Source organism: Manis javanica, chromosome 8 (genome assembly GCF_040802235.1).
Source record: "Manis javanica isolate MJ-LG chromosome 8, MJ_LKY, whole genome shotgun sequence".
NCBI classification, from domain to species: Eukaryota; Metazoa; Chordata; class Mammalia; order Pholidota; family Manidae; genus Manis; species Manis javanica.
In genome coordinates this window covers 33,541,870-33,557,826 of record NC_133163.1, presented here as the reverse complement: position 1 = coordinate 33,557,826, position 15,957 = coordinate 33,541,870, and the positions used below count along the sequence as shown (strand labels likewise).

General features: G+C 36.6%; 1 protein-coding gene across 5 annotated transcripts in view; it reads left to right on the top strand.

Annotated features, from left to right (window-relative positions):
• The window catches only part of GARIN2 (golgi associated RAB2 interactor family member 2), a 31,368-nt gene extending 20,796 nt beyond the window's left edge, over positions 1-10,572 (top strand). The window contains exons 6-8 of one of the 5 annotated variants that reach the window (XM_073242238.1): positions 4,645-4,673; positions 8,904-9,118; positions 10,440-10,572. In XM_073242238.1, the coding sequence (XP_073098339.1) occupies positions 4,645-4,673; positions 8,904-9,118; positions 10,440-10,443 (248 nt within the window). In that variant the 3' untranslated portion in view covers positions 10,444-10,572. Of the gene's footprint in view, positions 1-4,644; positions 4,855-8,903; positions 9,119-10,439 lie in introns of those variants that run through there. The other 4 variants (XM_073242237.1, XM_073242240.1, XM_073242239.1 and 1 more) reach the window with 4 other exon arrangements.
• The last annotated feature ends 5,385 nt before the right edge of the window (positions 10,573-15,957 follow it).

Below are 15,957 nucleotides of genomic sequence, written 5' to 3'. Positions count from 1 at the left end.
TAAGATTTTTAAATCACTTTTTGCAAGTATCAATTCATATTTAGCAATTTTAAGAATCATCAAAAATATTCGCTTGTGAACAAGTTTAGGATTATAAGATAAACTCACAATGAGTAATGTTGTTACATGATTTTTATTAACAAACCAAAAATGCACTGAAAAGAGAATATGTTTCAAAAGCAGTAATACAAAGCAAATATTTATCAAGAGTAATGAGAACTAGATACGTGGAATTACAAAATTTTAATGGCAGCAATAAAAGACAACTTAAATAAGGAAAAGGAGGCTCTCTTTCTGGGCTGGTACACCTAAGACAGCAAGGATGCAAAACCTCCTAAACTGACCTATAGATTTAATACAATACCAGTTATCTCAATAGGTTATCTCATTAGAAATTATAAGATATAAAAAGGATGTGCAAAAGATAAGGGTAAGAATTGCAAGGAAACTATTGGGGATAGAAAATGTCTAGAGGAACTTGGTCTTAAAGTCTATAAAATCTAAAGATTTTATAAAATTTTAAATCATATCGTACTTAAATGGCCATCAGAAACAGCAGTGCAAAGTTTAGAATATAGAAATAAAGATAGGAAAATAGATTCAAACTGATAATGAGTTCAAAAGAAACATGGAAAAAGGAAAATTCTAGAAAATGTTAATCAAAGATGCTGTGCCACAAAAAATTTCTGGATGCAAAAAAGTAAAATATTTTAAAACTAAAATAAACTAGGAGAAAGCGGAATGGTCCCATTGCCTCAGTTACAGAGGAAAGATCATTTCTTGTCCACTGAGAGCAACAAAAGAAATTTTCAATGGCAAAGCTTGATTCATTTAATAATATTTACTAAGCACCTTCTATGTGCTCGGCACTGGGGACACAGCACTGAAAATAAGTCATGGGGTGTTTCATTCTAGTGGAGACTATCAATAACCAACAAATAAAATACACTCTGCCATCTAGAATGTGCTGTGATGAAAATAAAAATAAAGTAACAGAATAGAGAATGATTTGAGAAGAAGAGGTACTTTATTAAGTGGTCAAGGATGGCTTCTCTGAGGAAAGGCAGAGATCTGCAGGAAGGAAGGGTGGAGCTCTAGGAGAACAGAGTTCCAAGCTGACTATGCAACAATTATAAATATCTCCCCCCAAATCATTTTAAGTAAATAACTACATACATATATAAACACATAATAACACAATGGGAAATGAATAATAATTGATAATCTATAATGGCTTTAATCCACATATGTATGTACCTGGTAAGAATTTGTAAAGTAGCCAAGTAACAAATAGTTTAAGGTTATGAACAGAAAATTTCCTCCAGAAGACAAATAAATACTTGAGGAAGGATCAGGCTCACTAATTATTAAATACAAGTTAAGCAATTACCAGTCATACTTTAATTAGATGTCACTAACACTGAGGGTGTCACTGAAAATGAGATTTCTGCAGAACCGTTCGGCAATTCACTACAAATAATTATACTCCTTGACTTACAGGAACATGTGTAAAAGAAATAATTCAAAGGGGAAAATACCTTATTTGAACATAGTGTTTTTAAGTTAAAACCTGCAAGCAATCTAAAATGGCCACTGGCAGAAGAATGGCTAACCAGGAAATAGTATGTTAATGAAACAGCAGATCCCCATTAGGAAAAGCAATCAGAGAATTTCAATGAAAAGAGCTATATGACTAATAAGGAATTATAAACTAGAAAAGTAAAATTCCAAAAAATGTATATACAATGGTATTTTATTTCTACAAATAGAAGGATAAGAAACCACAGAGTTTGGGCATAGTTGGTGATTAAAGGAATTAATACTTGTTGTAATTATTGATGTTTCTATCAAGCCTTTATTGTACAATGATTACATATATAATTTAACAATCAAACTGATGCTAGGATGCATTAATTGGAAGACACATCAGCTAGAGAATGAGCTTTGCAGTCAGACAACCCTATGTTCACATCCTGACTTGTCTAGTCTTACTAGCAGTGTGTACTTGGGTAAGTTACTTAATTTCTTCAGGTCTCATTTTCCTCATTTGTAAAATGGGAATAACAGCTACCATATAGAGTTGTTGTAGAGATTAAATAAATTGATATTAAGTTCACAATGCCAGGCACATGGTAATTGCTCCCCAAAAAGAGTAAAAATTAAAATAGGAAGGAGGAAAGAAGCAGAGAAGGAAGGGGAAGGAAAATTCCTCTGAGCATTAGATTAGCTCATAATGTCTTTTTAAAATATTAAAATTTTAAGTAAAACTTAAATTTTTAGGAGAAAAATGCTCTGTAGGTGCCAAGTTTTGTCAGTCTCACTATTATGATCAGTAATAGAAATTATGAGAAAATGAATCCCTATATAAATAGCAAATATCATAAAATTATAAATATAAAAAGGATCTTAAAGGTAGCAAATCCCAAATTCTTCAGTGCCCTGCCCTCCCATCTCTCAGCTTCCTATGTCATTTATCTGCTGACTCCACTGAGAAGAAAGAAAGAAACAGATAAAAGAAAAGCAATGTGGCACATATACACAATGGAATATTATTCAGCCATAAAAAAGAAAGAAATCCTGCTATTTGCAACAACATGGATGGACCTAGAGGGTATTATGCTAAGTGAAAAAAGCCAGGTGAAGAAAGAAAACTACCATATAATTTCACTTATATGTGGACTCTAAAAACAAAACAAATGAACAAAACAGCAGTAGACTCATAGACACTGAGAAGTGATTGATGGTTACCATGGGGAAGGGATTGGGGTGGGTGGGTGAAACAGATCAAGAGGATAAAGAGGCACAAAAATCTCAATCATAACATAAATTAGTCATGGGGATAAAAGTATAGCATAAAGAATACAGTCAATACAGTTCTGTCAATAACATCCTCCTATGCTGACAGATAGTAACTGCTCTAGAGGGAGTGAGGATCTAATAATGTGGGTAATTGTTAAATCACTGTGTTGTATACTTGAAACCAATATAATATTGTATAGCAACTATACTTCAATAAAAAATATTCAAAAAAGAAAAGAAAAGCAAAAAACAAATTTTGGTTCTAAGTTTCTTAAGCCCAATTTAATCAAGTATGGATGCTTTTTTATTGCCTACTTGCATCTGAAACATAATTACTAGCTAGAGCCTAATTTGAGAATGTTCATTATGAATGAAAGATGTGCTATCTAAGAACAGGATGGAATTCACTGATGCTTTATTTCTGGGACATTTGTAGGATTAAGTCAGGATGCTGTGAGAGTGATAAATAAGTGTTATATATTTTTCTTCTCCAGGACCATGAATTTCAGTGACCCTTTATAATTGGACAATGAAAAACAAATTAAACAATGATCTTGTTGAATATTTTGCTCTCCTATTCATTAGTCTTTAGAATGAAAATTGAGCAATTTAAGTCTAGATGAGTTTAAGACTATGGAAACTTCTATAATGTCATTTTAGTCCTTCAGAAGTGAAGGATTTACTTTATAAAGCATTTAGACTCTTCATAACACTTGGCATTTAGTGTTACTCTGCCTCTTTCCTTTGTTTTAAGAGGTTTTATTTTAATTTGTGCCTTTTGTTTAAAAAGTACCTTTACTTGATATTTCTCAGTCTCTTGCAAATTTGCATCATTAAATTCAACCTTCATTTGAATCACCAAATAGGTGAAGGCTACATGGGCATTGGCAAACTCCTCAGAAAACTGGAAAGATCTATTGTAGAACTCAAACTGGATATACTTGCCAGACCCCTCAAAATGGGTCATAATTACATCTTTGCATATTTATCTGGGAAAATATTATCTAAGGGTAATTACTCTTCCAAAATGCTTTCTTTTCCTCAAACAATACTTCCAAAATATTTATTGAAAATGTGGCCAAGAAACAAAAAGATTTGGTGGAAATTAAGTGACTTAAGTTTATGTTTAGGATTCCTAAACATGACGTTAAGAAAATTAGTATTTTAATCTTGTTATTTATTTTAAAAATTAGGAATGCTGACAACAAACTTCTTTATCTAAAGAGAATTCTGAAAGTGAAATAGTCTGAAAAACTGAACAGCTACTCTCCTATTTTATCCATTAAACCCTAAGAAATGTAATAACTTGAGCTAATACTTGGGTGGGTTATTCACCTGCAGGTTTCCCAAGCCCTGTCGCCAACATCAGGGCCACAGAGATTGTGACGAAGAAGCGAGCAGGGGCAGGCAACTTCTAACCCCACACACTTACCCATTCCAGAATTTATCCCCCAGGTCTCTGTGAAAACCTCTGTTCCTAGCACCACTGACTCTATTCAGCCCTAGGCAGCTGCAGTTAGCTTCTCTCATTCTCAACCCCGAATGAGTTTTCAGGAACTGGAGAGACAGCAGGATAGGGAAGCCTGCAGCCTTGTGGAATGACAGGTAACAGATAGAATAAAGATGAATACTTACTACATACAATTCACTTTGATGGCTTTTCAGGTTGGAGAGCTTGCGTGTAACAGAAATTTAAATAATTTTACTTCAACGTGTATTGCTAAGCATGTTTTATTACTAATTACAAAGCATTTAGAGAATGGCTGGTTATCTGATACCTAGTGGTTCTTTTCTAAATATTTGTGGTTACACGGGCAAAATTTTGAAATGTGTTTATTTTTACAGGAGCAAGAGAACTGATTCAGACACTTCAGGTATGGAACAAATTCTACTACATTTCTTTTGTATCTAATAATCATCTCTGGGTCCTGGAAAGAGAAGTTAAGGGCAAAGGAATCCAGCCAGATGTTGTGATTCAGTGTTTCCTGCTCCTGCTTCATTCTGAGAGCCTTTCTCAAAGCCTCTCCTCATGGCATCTCTCTGTGGTAGGCATCCCTTCACCTTTTTCCTGTGGTGGTTTCCTAGTTCCCTGAATCTAACTCACTGAGCATGAACCACTCCCAAATTAGCACTATAGGCAAAACCCAAACAGATCCTTGCTGATTTGGAAGCGGAATAGTTCACATCTAAACTTTTCTGGCAAATCTAAAAATCATCTAGTCCCTCTTTTCTTCCTGCTTGTATCTTTGGCCTCTGCTCTGCTGTCAGGTGATACCATTTAATGTTTTTTCCAGCAGTGTTTTCTTTACATATTCCATATCTCAGGATCTTTCATTGGTTGATGACAAGCTTTTGACATGGAGGTTGTCCTATAGGCACAGGTGGAGATCTCTCCGCTTGATTGCTGCTGCCCCACATCCAAGTTACCATCTAAGCTGAGGGTGGAGTAGGCCTCAGCTCCAGTCATGCACATAGAAGAACACTGTGGAAGGAACGTAGAGGCACATTTTACTGGACTTAAATAGAGAGGAAAAAAAATACTTCTACTTCAAAAACTAAGAACAGTTGATGGTATTTTTTGTCACATTTTCAAGAGCCCTACCCAAAACAAAGCAAATGTTTAGAGATGTTTACACACATGGGATTTGTCTTTGGGCCTTCCTAGCAGGCTTTAGTGTCCAAAAGTACTAAATGAGTTTTACTGTAATGTGGTTTTACCTGTATTCCCATCTATAGCACTGAAACTGAAAACACTGTAGAGAAATGTTACTGTATTTTGTAAGAAAAATGCAAAATCTCTTTTGCAGTATTATAGAATCTTCATCTATTAATTTCTACCCCAAATTTTATTTCAAAAAGAAATCAAAGTAAATTTGTGGAAATTCCAGAGATGTCCAACAGGCAAATAGTTTCCTCTTACTTTCTAAAGGCAAGGCTAAATCTAGTAGCAGCATTAGCACTGACACATAATTAGTACATTAACGTATAATTAGTACATCCTACATATTTTCTGAACCACTCATTTAAGCTATGAAAACTTAAAATTAATGCAGGGTATTCATAAGTTTATTTTCATCTTATTTGTGATTCACTTGTTTTCTGGCACAAACTCAGTTTTGTTCAACTGAACAAGTATTTGATGCTGATTTATTATATATGAGGCCCTGTGGCAGGCTCCAGGAGAGAGTGCAAATAAATAGTGACAGGACACTGCCTCACCTAAAGACATGTACAAATAATGCAAGTTAGATTATTACTTATAGCCACTTTAAGAAAAAAATGTAGACCCTAATTTTAGTTCAAGAGGAAAAGGAAGCCTCCATTAGTTAAGAAAGGAGAAACTAGAATATCCTGGATATAGGGACTAGTGTGAGCAAAATCAAAGATGCGGGCCAGCGCCAGGCATATTCAGTTTAGGAGTAGTGAGAGACGCAGCTGGGAAGCAAGGCTGGAGCCCGATTACGGCAGTCTTAGGCCATGCTAAGGAACTTGGATTGTACTGTTTGGTAGATGAGGAGGAGCCACTGAGACAGGGAAATGACAAAATTAGTGTTATGTTTTAGGACGATTACTCTGACTACAATCTCTAAGAGAAGCTAGAGGAGGCTAGAGGTAGGAAACCATTACAATAGTCCAGGGGAAGGGTGCCAAGGTCTTGAACCAGGTAAGAAGCAGTCAGATGGAAACAAGGGCATGAATACATAGTCAGCAAGATTCTACTGACTACCTCTGGAGGCAAGAGGAAAAAAATTTATGACTGAGGTTTGGAAACAACATGACTGGGAGGCAGTGAGTCCATGAAATAAGCAAGGGAGAGGAATTGGAGGAAATGTGGAAGGAAAAGTTGAAGACAGCAGCTAGTAAGCACTGAACTTAGAATCGAAAGCACTAGGTTTGATTTCTAACTGCACTTCCTCTGTTGCGTGGATGTGCCATTTAATCTCTCCAGACCTCAGTTTCCTCAGCTATCAAATGTGTGTGCATCTGGATGGGGGAACGAGGAGGGCTGTGTTAGCTGCCTCAAGGCCCTTTCAGCTGTTATGATTTTATAAACTGATGTGTTTGTGGTCCTGTTGACTCATCTTTGTAAATGTAGCAGGCAGCTTGAAATGGGGCTCTGGAAATCAGGAGCTAAGCAAAGACAGAGAATGTGCAGCAAAATGCCACCCCCAGCATGTTAAATCCCAAGGATGGTACAATACATAAGCTGGGCTTGCAGTTTTCACAAAGTATTAATGATTATCCCTGGTTTGTTTTCTTTTACATATTTTTCTCATTCTTTCCACTTTTCCCTCCTATATGTTCCCCTTTGTCTTTGCTTAGGCTTACATACTTTTTCCATTTTCCCTCTGATTGGCATTTCTTTCCCCCTCCTCAGACTTCTCTGAATCACTTCCTTTACCCTCTTTGTGCTCACACTTAACACTCTGTACCCCAAGAAAAGCAAAGATTAGTAGAAGCTTAACCCCTTGTCCCACTGAATTTAGACTGAACATAAACTAAAGTGAGTCTGTCAATCTGATTTCTGTTCTAGGCAGAAACCAGAATAGTACCTGCTTCTCAGTGCAGTAAAATAAAATCCTGATACTGTGAACTTCATCAGAGTTGCATTCACCCAACTCCTGGGCTGTGCTAGTTGAGGAACATGGTCTCTCATTATTCATCTCTCAACTCCTCAGCAATTTGAAAGCATTACACTTTTGTCTCCTTTCTGAGTAAGGTTTTGGTTAAAGTGGCACTTCAGATGTCCTATTTTTATGAAAAGGCAATGAGGCAGAGCCTGGGCTAAACCTCTCTCTGAATCCAGTCCATATCTCTTCTTTCTTGACTTTCAATTTCTTACTTTTTTAGGCTTTACTCTCCTTATCTTTGCTGATTTCTTTACCGTGAACCCAAACAATAGACTTATCTATGGTCTATGGTATTTTCCAAGATGGAAAGAAATGAGATTAAGGATAGAGATTTGAGAAAGAAGAGAGGGGAAAATTATTTATTAAATACTGGGATTGTCCTCCCCACCCAACCTATCTTTCTTTTTCACTTTCCTCTTCACTATTGAAACCAAATTCCTTGGAATTCTAAGAAGCCAGGTTGACTTCCTGTTTATGAAGCTGGGGCTAAAAACAGAAAGGGTGGGAGGACCCTTAAAGGGAGCCTGTTTATGAAGTTTAACAAGTGGCTCCATTGGAAAGAATAAAGACATATTTGATGAGATGGTTAGAACATGATTTGAATTTATAATGACTGTCTCATTATAAAAAATGTTTCCTTGAGAGAGATTATCTAGAACAAATTGATTCTGTAGAGAAGTCACAGCTAAGACTGATTATTAATACCTAGTAACAGAGTCCTCCAATAGGCAATACCAGCCCATACCAAGTACAGGTGACTGTGGAACAACTAGACTATGTACACTTCACGGTCCCTGTACAACCACTTTAGAAAACAGGAAGTGTCTTATAAAGTTAAGACAACTTTATTATATGACCGAACAATTCTACTCTAGGTATTTACTCAATAAGATATTAAGTTCTCTCTCCTCCTGTGCCTCTTTTCTCTCCTGTCTTTGGCATTTTTCTTTCTGCCCCATTTGCGCTTTCTCTAATGATATCCCCTTCACTTGCCCGACTGTTACCCTTTTTGCCCTGTGGCTCCTGCCGGCGTGTCACACGCTTTTCGACTTTCCTCAACCTTGTGCCTCATCTGTCTCCCCCTTTCTCAGGGGAATAGATGTAAGGAAAGTAAAACAAAAAGAAAAGGCCAATGGAAAAAACGTGTAAGACAACCCAAGGTAAATGTTCATAGTTACAAGTCTCAATAGATGTAAAGGACAGACACGACCCTCACAAAAAGTTGTCAGTTAATTGAACCTTTTAACATCGAGTCTTATTACTTCTATTGCAGTAACAATAGAGGTGGCTCGGAAGGTTGAGGGTTCGTCGTGGTTTCTGCTCTAGAATCCATCATGGGCCAAAATGCACCCTCGGCACAAGGAGGAGAGGGAGCTGCAGCTGAGGCACTGGGAGGGAATTACTCGCTGCTGCTTTGAACATCAAGATTCCTTGCGTTCTCATTCTTACTTTCTCTTTGCTTTCCTCACGCAGCTCTCTTGTACTAGCCGACACAACCAAGGACTCCTTCCATACCAAAATTATAGAATACTGATAGAGCACCTCCAGGGCTGCACGTACGGTTGTGCAGAGGGTACGCTGCATGAAGCTGGGGGCCCCATTCACACTGTGGTCGCTGTAACCTGCACAGCGGGATGTGCTGGCCCTGGCCTACTGGATTCTAAATTTCTTGGAGATACTAGTTTGCAGTGAGTTACTTAAGAATAAAAACTTCTCTCGTCTTCCTCTCCCAACGTAACTAATGCTCTGTGTGGGGCGGAGGAGGAGGGGTGTGTGTGCATCTGAGTGCATGAACGTGTGCACCAAGAGGCTGAGTTCACAGAACTGAAGGGAAGGTTGGTGAACCAGCTCGTCTCATCAGGGCTCTGATGATAGAATCAGGGTGCTCAGCCTTCTTTCCACCCCTTTGTCATTCTGTCACCAAAGGAGGCTTAGCCCTTGAGGGCTTAGTTTATCACCAAGGCCCCACCCAGATGCACACCATGGGCCAGAGGTAATGCACCCCAGAGGAAAACAGTGTGGCCAAAAAATAACAAATGTCTGTGCCTAATAGTCCCCTGACCCCTGCATATCCTTAGTCACTTCTTTTCCCCCATAAATATGCTCTCAATGTTGTTCTATGGTGGTGGACAATGAAGGGGTGGCACTCAGGGTGACATGTGCTAGTTCCTATATCCACCTATATCCACCCAGGCCTGCCACTTCTTCAATATATTATAGAATTTAGAGAGAGAAATTATTTTAAAGATAACCAACTATTCTAAGATGATTTCATCCTTTGATCTATATTTTCTACAACAATGAAATTTCCAATACTGGGTGTCATCTGTAAATGCAAAGAAGGGCAAAAATGATGATATACATACCATATTTAAATAATGACTTCTAAAACTTAAAAAGTGGTTCCCAAGCATATTTAAATTGTGAATTGCCAGTGTATGGGAAAAGGTAGATGATTTTTTTTAATGGTGCAAAAAGTTTATTACTAGTAAGATCTCATACTATTACAACTGAAATAATGTGAAAAGTACTTGGTCCCTTATTTACAAGGAGCATATATTATATATATATTATATATAATATATAATATATATATATATATATGATGTATTTTAGGACTCAGCACAGATCAAGAACTTCAAATAATTAAATGACACATCTGTATGTTTTAAAGAACAAAACCCATAATCTTAATCTTGACATCTTGATTTATTACATTCTTATGTGGGTAGAAATAGCTTTTAAAAACAAGAAATTTATGGAATTAAGAGCTATCTTTAACATTGTTTCAACCTCAAGATGAAAAAACGAGATCTTATCTGTCCAAAGGATCTTTATGGACATATTAAGAAAAGCTGTATTATAAATGTAATTTATTATTTCAATCACATATTTTATTCATACTTGGGTTTAAAATGTTTTATACTTAACAGTAATAAGGTTTAAAATATTTTATGTTTTAGACTTTTGAATTAATTAAACTGACTTATTCATTTTTTTTTTGGTCAGATAATTACAAACTAAACTAATCAACCACAGCCCAAGAAATAACCACCAATGCAAAGGAAAAATACCGCAGTGTCTTCCATGTGGCAAAATAAAGCCTCCTGCTCATCATTAAGCATTAAATCCCTATCTTAATTTTTATAACTGTATCAATTTTAAAGGAAGGTAAAGAACTATACAAATCTAAAGTTTTCAATTCATAAACCCAGTTTTTATCTATAGGACTTCTTTTCTTTGGGGTTATTGGATAAATTTGTTATTCTCTTTGATTTTACTTTTTTCCTTTGGACGTTAGCCCAATGCAGTCAGGTTTCTAAGATTTTCAAAAAACTGCCAGTCATTCTACAATCTGCCTTCCATGCATTCTCAATGTTCACAGTAATCTGAGGGGTATTATTACTTTCCTGTTTTATAGACAGATGGTTAAAGTGAAGCTTAAAGAGAAATTACTTGTTCAAAATCATACAGTTAGAAAAAAGTAATTATGTATCAAATTTCACACAAATAGTACTGGTATTTCTACTGTGACCTGAGTTGTAACAAGGAATTTGTCTCCCTTCCATCTTCCCCTTCCCCATCTAACCCTCTAGAAGTACGTGGTCCAATATGGTAGCAAAGGGGCATATGTGGCTATTAAGCATCTGAAATGTGGCTAGTGCAACTGAGAACACGAATTTTAAATTTATCTTAATTTAAATTTAAAAACAAGCATTGTAGATTATTGTTTTCATTAAACACTTTCACTTCAACTGTTGAAAATTGAGCATCCAAATTGAGATATACTGTAAGTGTAAATACACATTAGATTTTGAAGTCTGAGCATGAAAAAAAGAATGTAAAATATCTCATTAATCATTATTATACTGATTATGTGTTTAAAGTATAGTATTTTGGATGTATCAAGTTAAAAATTGACAAATTAATTTCAACTTTTTACTTTTTTAATTGCCTCCTAAATAATATGTCACAAAATCACACATGTGGCTCATATTATATTTCTTTTGGACAGGACTGTTCTAGAGGAAAATCCTCTACCCATTTCCTTTGGCCCACAGCCCAGAGGATTCCTCCTTTTCCTTTCCTTGCTGTTCCAAATATGAAAGATTTCTTTCCTACCTCCACAATCAGGAGTGAAATAGGAGATGTCCATGCAACCAAGATGAGTTACCATCAGGGTCGTTTTTAAGTTATGAATATATATATATAAACCAACAGTTTCTAATTTGGTGATGACTGTCTCATTATAAAAAATGTTTCCTTGAGAGAGATTATCTAGAACAAATTGATTCTGTAGAGAAGTCACAGCTAAGACTGATTATTAATACCTAGTAACAGAGTCCTCCAATAGGCAATACCAGCCCATACCAAGTACAGGTGACTGTGGAACAACTAGACTATGTACACTTCACGGTCCCTGTACAACCACTTTAGAAAACAGGAAGTGTCTTATAAAGTTAAGACAACTTTATTATATGACCGAACAATTCTACTCTAAGTATTTACTCAATAAAAACATGTTCATAAAACATATGTTCAAAACAAGACTTATACACAAGTGGTCACAGGAGTTTTAGTCATAATAGCCCAAATCTGGAAACAACCCAAATGCCCACCAACAAGTGAATGGTTCAACAAACTGGTATATTCATGTAGTGATGTCACTAACAACAACAGAAAAACTAATTAATAAATGCAACAACAGCTTGGGTGAACCTTAGAAACATCCTGTTGAGTGAAAGAAATCAGATACAAAAATAATACGTGTAGTATAATTCCATTTAAAGAACATTTAGGAGGCAAAACAATTTATAAAGACAAATCAGACCAGCAGGTGCCTGGAGTTGGGGTAGACTGGAGCGTCTTGACTACAAAGTGGACAAGGAAACTCCTTGAGGTAAAGGAAAAGTTCTATGTCTTGACTGAGGTGGTACTTATATTGGTGTATACTTTTCCTAACTATTTTAAGATGGGTGCATTTTATTGCATATAAATTATACCTTAATAAGATTATTTTTAAAGGTAATACCATATTTTCATAGAATAAAAGTCTCAAGGAAGTTCAGCATGAAGTTACAAATTTTTACTGTTCAGACACACATGCAAACTTGCTTGCTCTTGAATTTATTATTTTTCTTAAAAATAAGTTTGTTGTAAAGAAAAAAAAGCATAAATATTCCATAATTGAGTTGTTTCCAACTTTCTACAATATTCAATATTCTTTGTAACTTAAGGACAACTTTATTACATTTTCCATGTAAGTTTGCCTAAGCTTTCAGAATCTTGGGCTAGTACTCATTTATGTTACTTATTCCCACATAGTCCTACTGTAAAAAAAAGTTCATATTGATTGATTATTGATTCCTTAGTACAGCACTGCCTAATATAATTTCTGTGACTGTGAAAATGCTCAGTATCTATGCTGTCTAATATGGTCAGAATAGCCTTAGAACATAATTCTTAAGACATCAGTATTAAGGAAAATCTAACTAAAGAGGAATAAGCTTATTCTGTGGCTGTTGCAAGTGGATGTAGTATTACTTTTCTAGCAAGTAGGTGATCTCCGTGTTTTAGATATAAAGTCAGTTTTTGAATGTCAAATACTTGCTAGAAGAGCCTTCAGATGTAAACAGGCTGACATCAGAAGTGCATACTTGTACTGCTGCCAGAGGGCCCTGAGCCACATACAACTCTCACTTTCCCTGCTACTAGAAATGTCACTGCCACCACCACATGGGACCAGGACAAAGTAGGGTGTCCCATACTTTCTGGCTGGAGAGAGAGCGTGAGTGCTATAGGAAGGAATCAATTTCCCAGAGTCATAAGTCTCAACTTGGCACATTTTCCAGTACCTTAGTGAAGCTCTGTAGCAGCAATATTACATAGATCAAAAAAGGTCCTTTTGTTTTTGGAACTAGTATAAAAAAAACTTGTCTGAACTTTGAGGGATCCTTGTACCTTAAAACATATCAAGCAGATCTAGAGTCTGCAGGGCAGAAAGCATCCGTGACTCTGAACACATAAGTAAACCTATCTTACTACAGGAAAAGCAACTCAACTTCTGTAAGGGAAAAATTCATGTCGCACAAATCTATTAAAGTTCACTGAGGGCTAGGTGTCTGTGACGACAAGAGAAACACCATAGAAGTTTAGGGTATGACCTTCTTGAACTCTCCACACCACTTGACAAAATGCCTTAGCAAAAATGTTTCCCTATGTGTGGAAGCAGCCCTGCTGTGGGAGGATGACATTTCCTGTGCCCATAAGAAAGGAATGAAGGAGGAGGATTTTCTGCAAGAACTGGAGTTGGGCCATGGGTGGGCTTAGGAGGGAGGCAGATAGTACAGCTATTATTAATGTGCACAGACAATAGACGGTTATTTTATCTACTCCATCCTGCATCATTACTCAGAAAGTTGTAAAAAGCCCCAAGTTTACAGATAAACTATCCCTCAGCTCTAAATATGTTAACATGAAAATATGTGATTGGTGAAGTAAAAATCAAACATTCTGGTGGTTTTAAAATATGCCCACAAATACTTGATACTCCTCCAAGAGATGGAATCTATTCCCCTTACCTTGGTTGTGGGCTGGACCTAGTGGCCTGCTTCAAGTAAATAAAGTAGCAGTGATGGGGTGTAGCTTTGGAGGCTACATCATAAAAAGGCCTTGTGGTTTCTGTCTTGGTTACTTCTCTCTTGGGTCACTTGTTCTGGAAGAAGTCAGCTGTCACATCCAAAGGGGAGGTCCATGTGGCAGGGAACCGAGGCCTCTAGTCAACAGCCATTTGAAGGAGCCTTCTTAGAAGCTATTCCTCCAGCCCCAGTCGCACCTTCAGATGACTGCAGTCCCAGATGCTTCTTGACTGTAACCTTGGGAGAGACTCTGAGCCAGAGCGACCCAGCTAAAGGAAGCTCCCAGTTTCCGAACCCACAGAAACAAGAGAGATTACATTTGCATGTAATTTTGCATCACAAAGTCTCACTTACCCCTAATTCTACTCTTAGAAGAGCTTGTCCTTCTGAGTATATTTTACCTGAGAACTTCTAAATATCTTACGAAATATATTAACTGAAGTTTTGATCACCCTTTGAAACAGCTCAATTTTCTTCATTAAAGCTAATTCAAACATAGCATAAAGGTAGTCTTCCAACACTTTACAAAGGGTTGGCTCTTTACACTGCTAAACACAATTGTGCTCAAAGATGTTTTTCAAGGAATAGTTGTTTAAACTATGATTTTTGAATAATGGCTTTGACTTTTAGGTTACTAGGTAAGAGGAATCACAAGACTCTCAGACTTTAAATATTTAGTTTATGTATGTAGATGTTTATAAATTATATTTTTAGAAGTTAAGAAAAAAAAGCTAGGTCATGCATTTTAAAAGATCCTGGGTGTATTCATCTCCTGTATTCATTCTAGACTTGCAAGAAAAAAAGTCAGTGCATTTTTATTCTTGTGGCCAAATTGTTCTCAGCTCTTTTGCTCTGAAGTGAGATTACAAAGCTTGGGAGGCTCTCATTTGCTTATTCCACCTTCCTGCATTTGCTTGAAGTGTTATCCAGGGGCCATGAGGCCTAAAAGCTTTCAGTCTGAGTACTTGGTTAGTCAGACCCTGGCATCAGCTTCACATTGTTTACTTTTACTGGATTTAAAAGTTTATATTCCCAAGTACAGTTTGAAAAATTCTTCAGAAAAATACTCTGGAAAAAGGAAAAGAAAACAGTATATTTTTTCTCAGTGGCCCTACAGGGATCCACTATGGCATTCCATATCTCTCATTCCGCCCAACATATTTTTTAAAACTTAGTTGAGGACCAATGCCTATTCTAATTCTTCTGGAGTGTATCACATGTCAAGGTTAGGACTTTTCCATGAGAAGGAAGTTCATAAAGTCCCAGGCATCTGTTTCTACTAGCGTTTTGCAAATTCCAAGTTAGAACTGCCTCCTAGACCTGATCTGTAATTTCCATCAGAAACTCCCTTCCTGGGGCTAAGACATTCCCTGCCCTGTACATAAGGGTGTGTATGCTCTGAACGGACACATCCATGACAGAGTCACACCCATAAGCCCTTATGTGGTAGATGTTAAAAACAAGATATCTAAGCTTGTCAGAAACTTTTGTAAGTTCAGGAGTAAAAGTCAAGTGCAACTAATTAGTTATATCTATTTTGACTTTTGAAGGAGCGTTTTATTTTCTAATTCTCAGCTGTCACAATTAGATGAGGAATTATTATAGTAGCTGAAATGACCCATGAAACATAGGAAGGAAGCAGCAAAGAACAAATAGTTTTCTCTTTGCACTTGTCATACTGTCTCCCTCCCTCACTGCACAGGAGCAAAAATAATCATCTTTAGGAAGAACTTATTCCCAAGACAGGCTAGTCATAAGTGAAATATTTGACAAAGCTGAATATTTTCTTTTATCCTTTTATCGTCCTGTCCCATTTACTCATGTCTGTTTCTTTCAGTCATTCAACAAATATTTATTAAGTACATCTATGTGTCAGGTGCTGCTTTAGA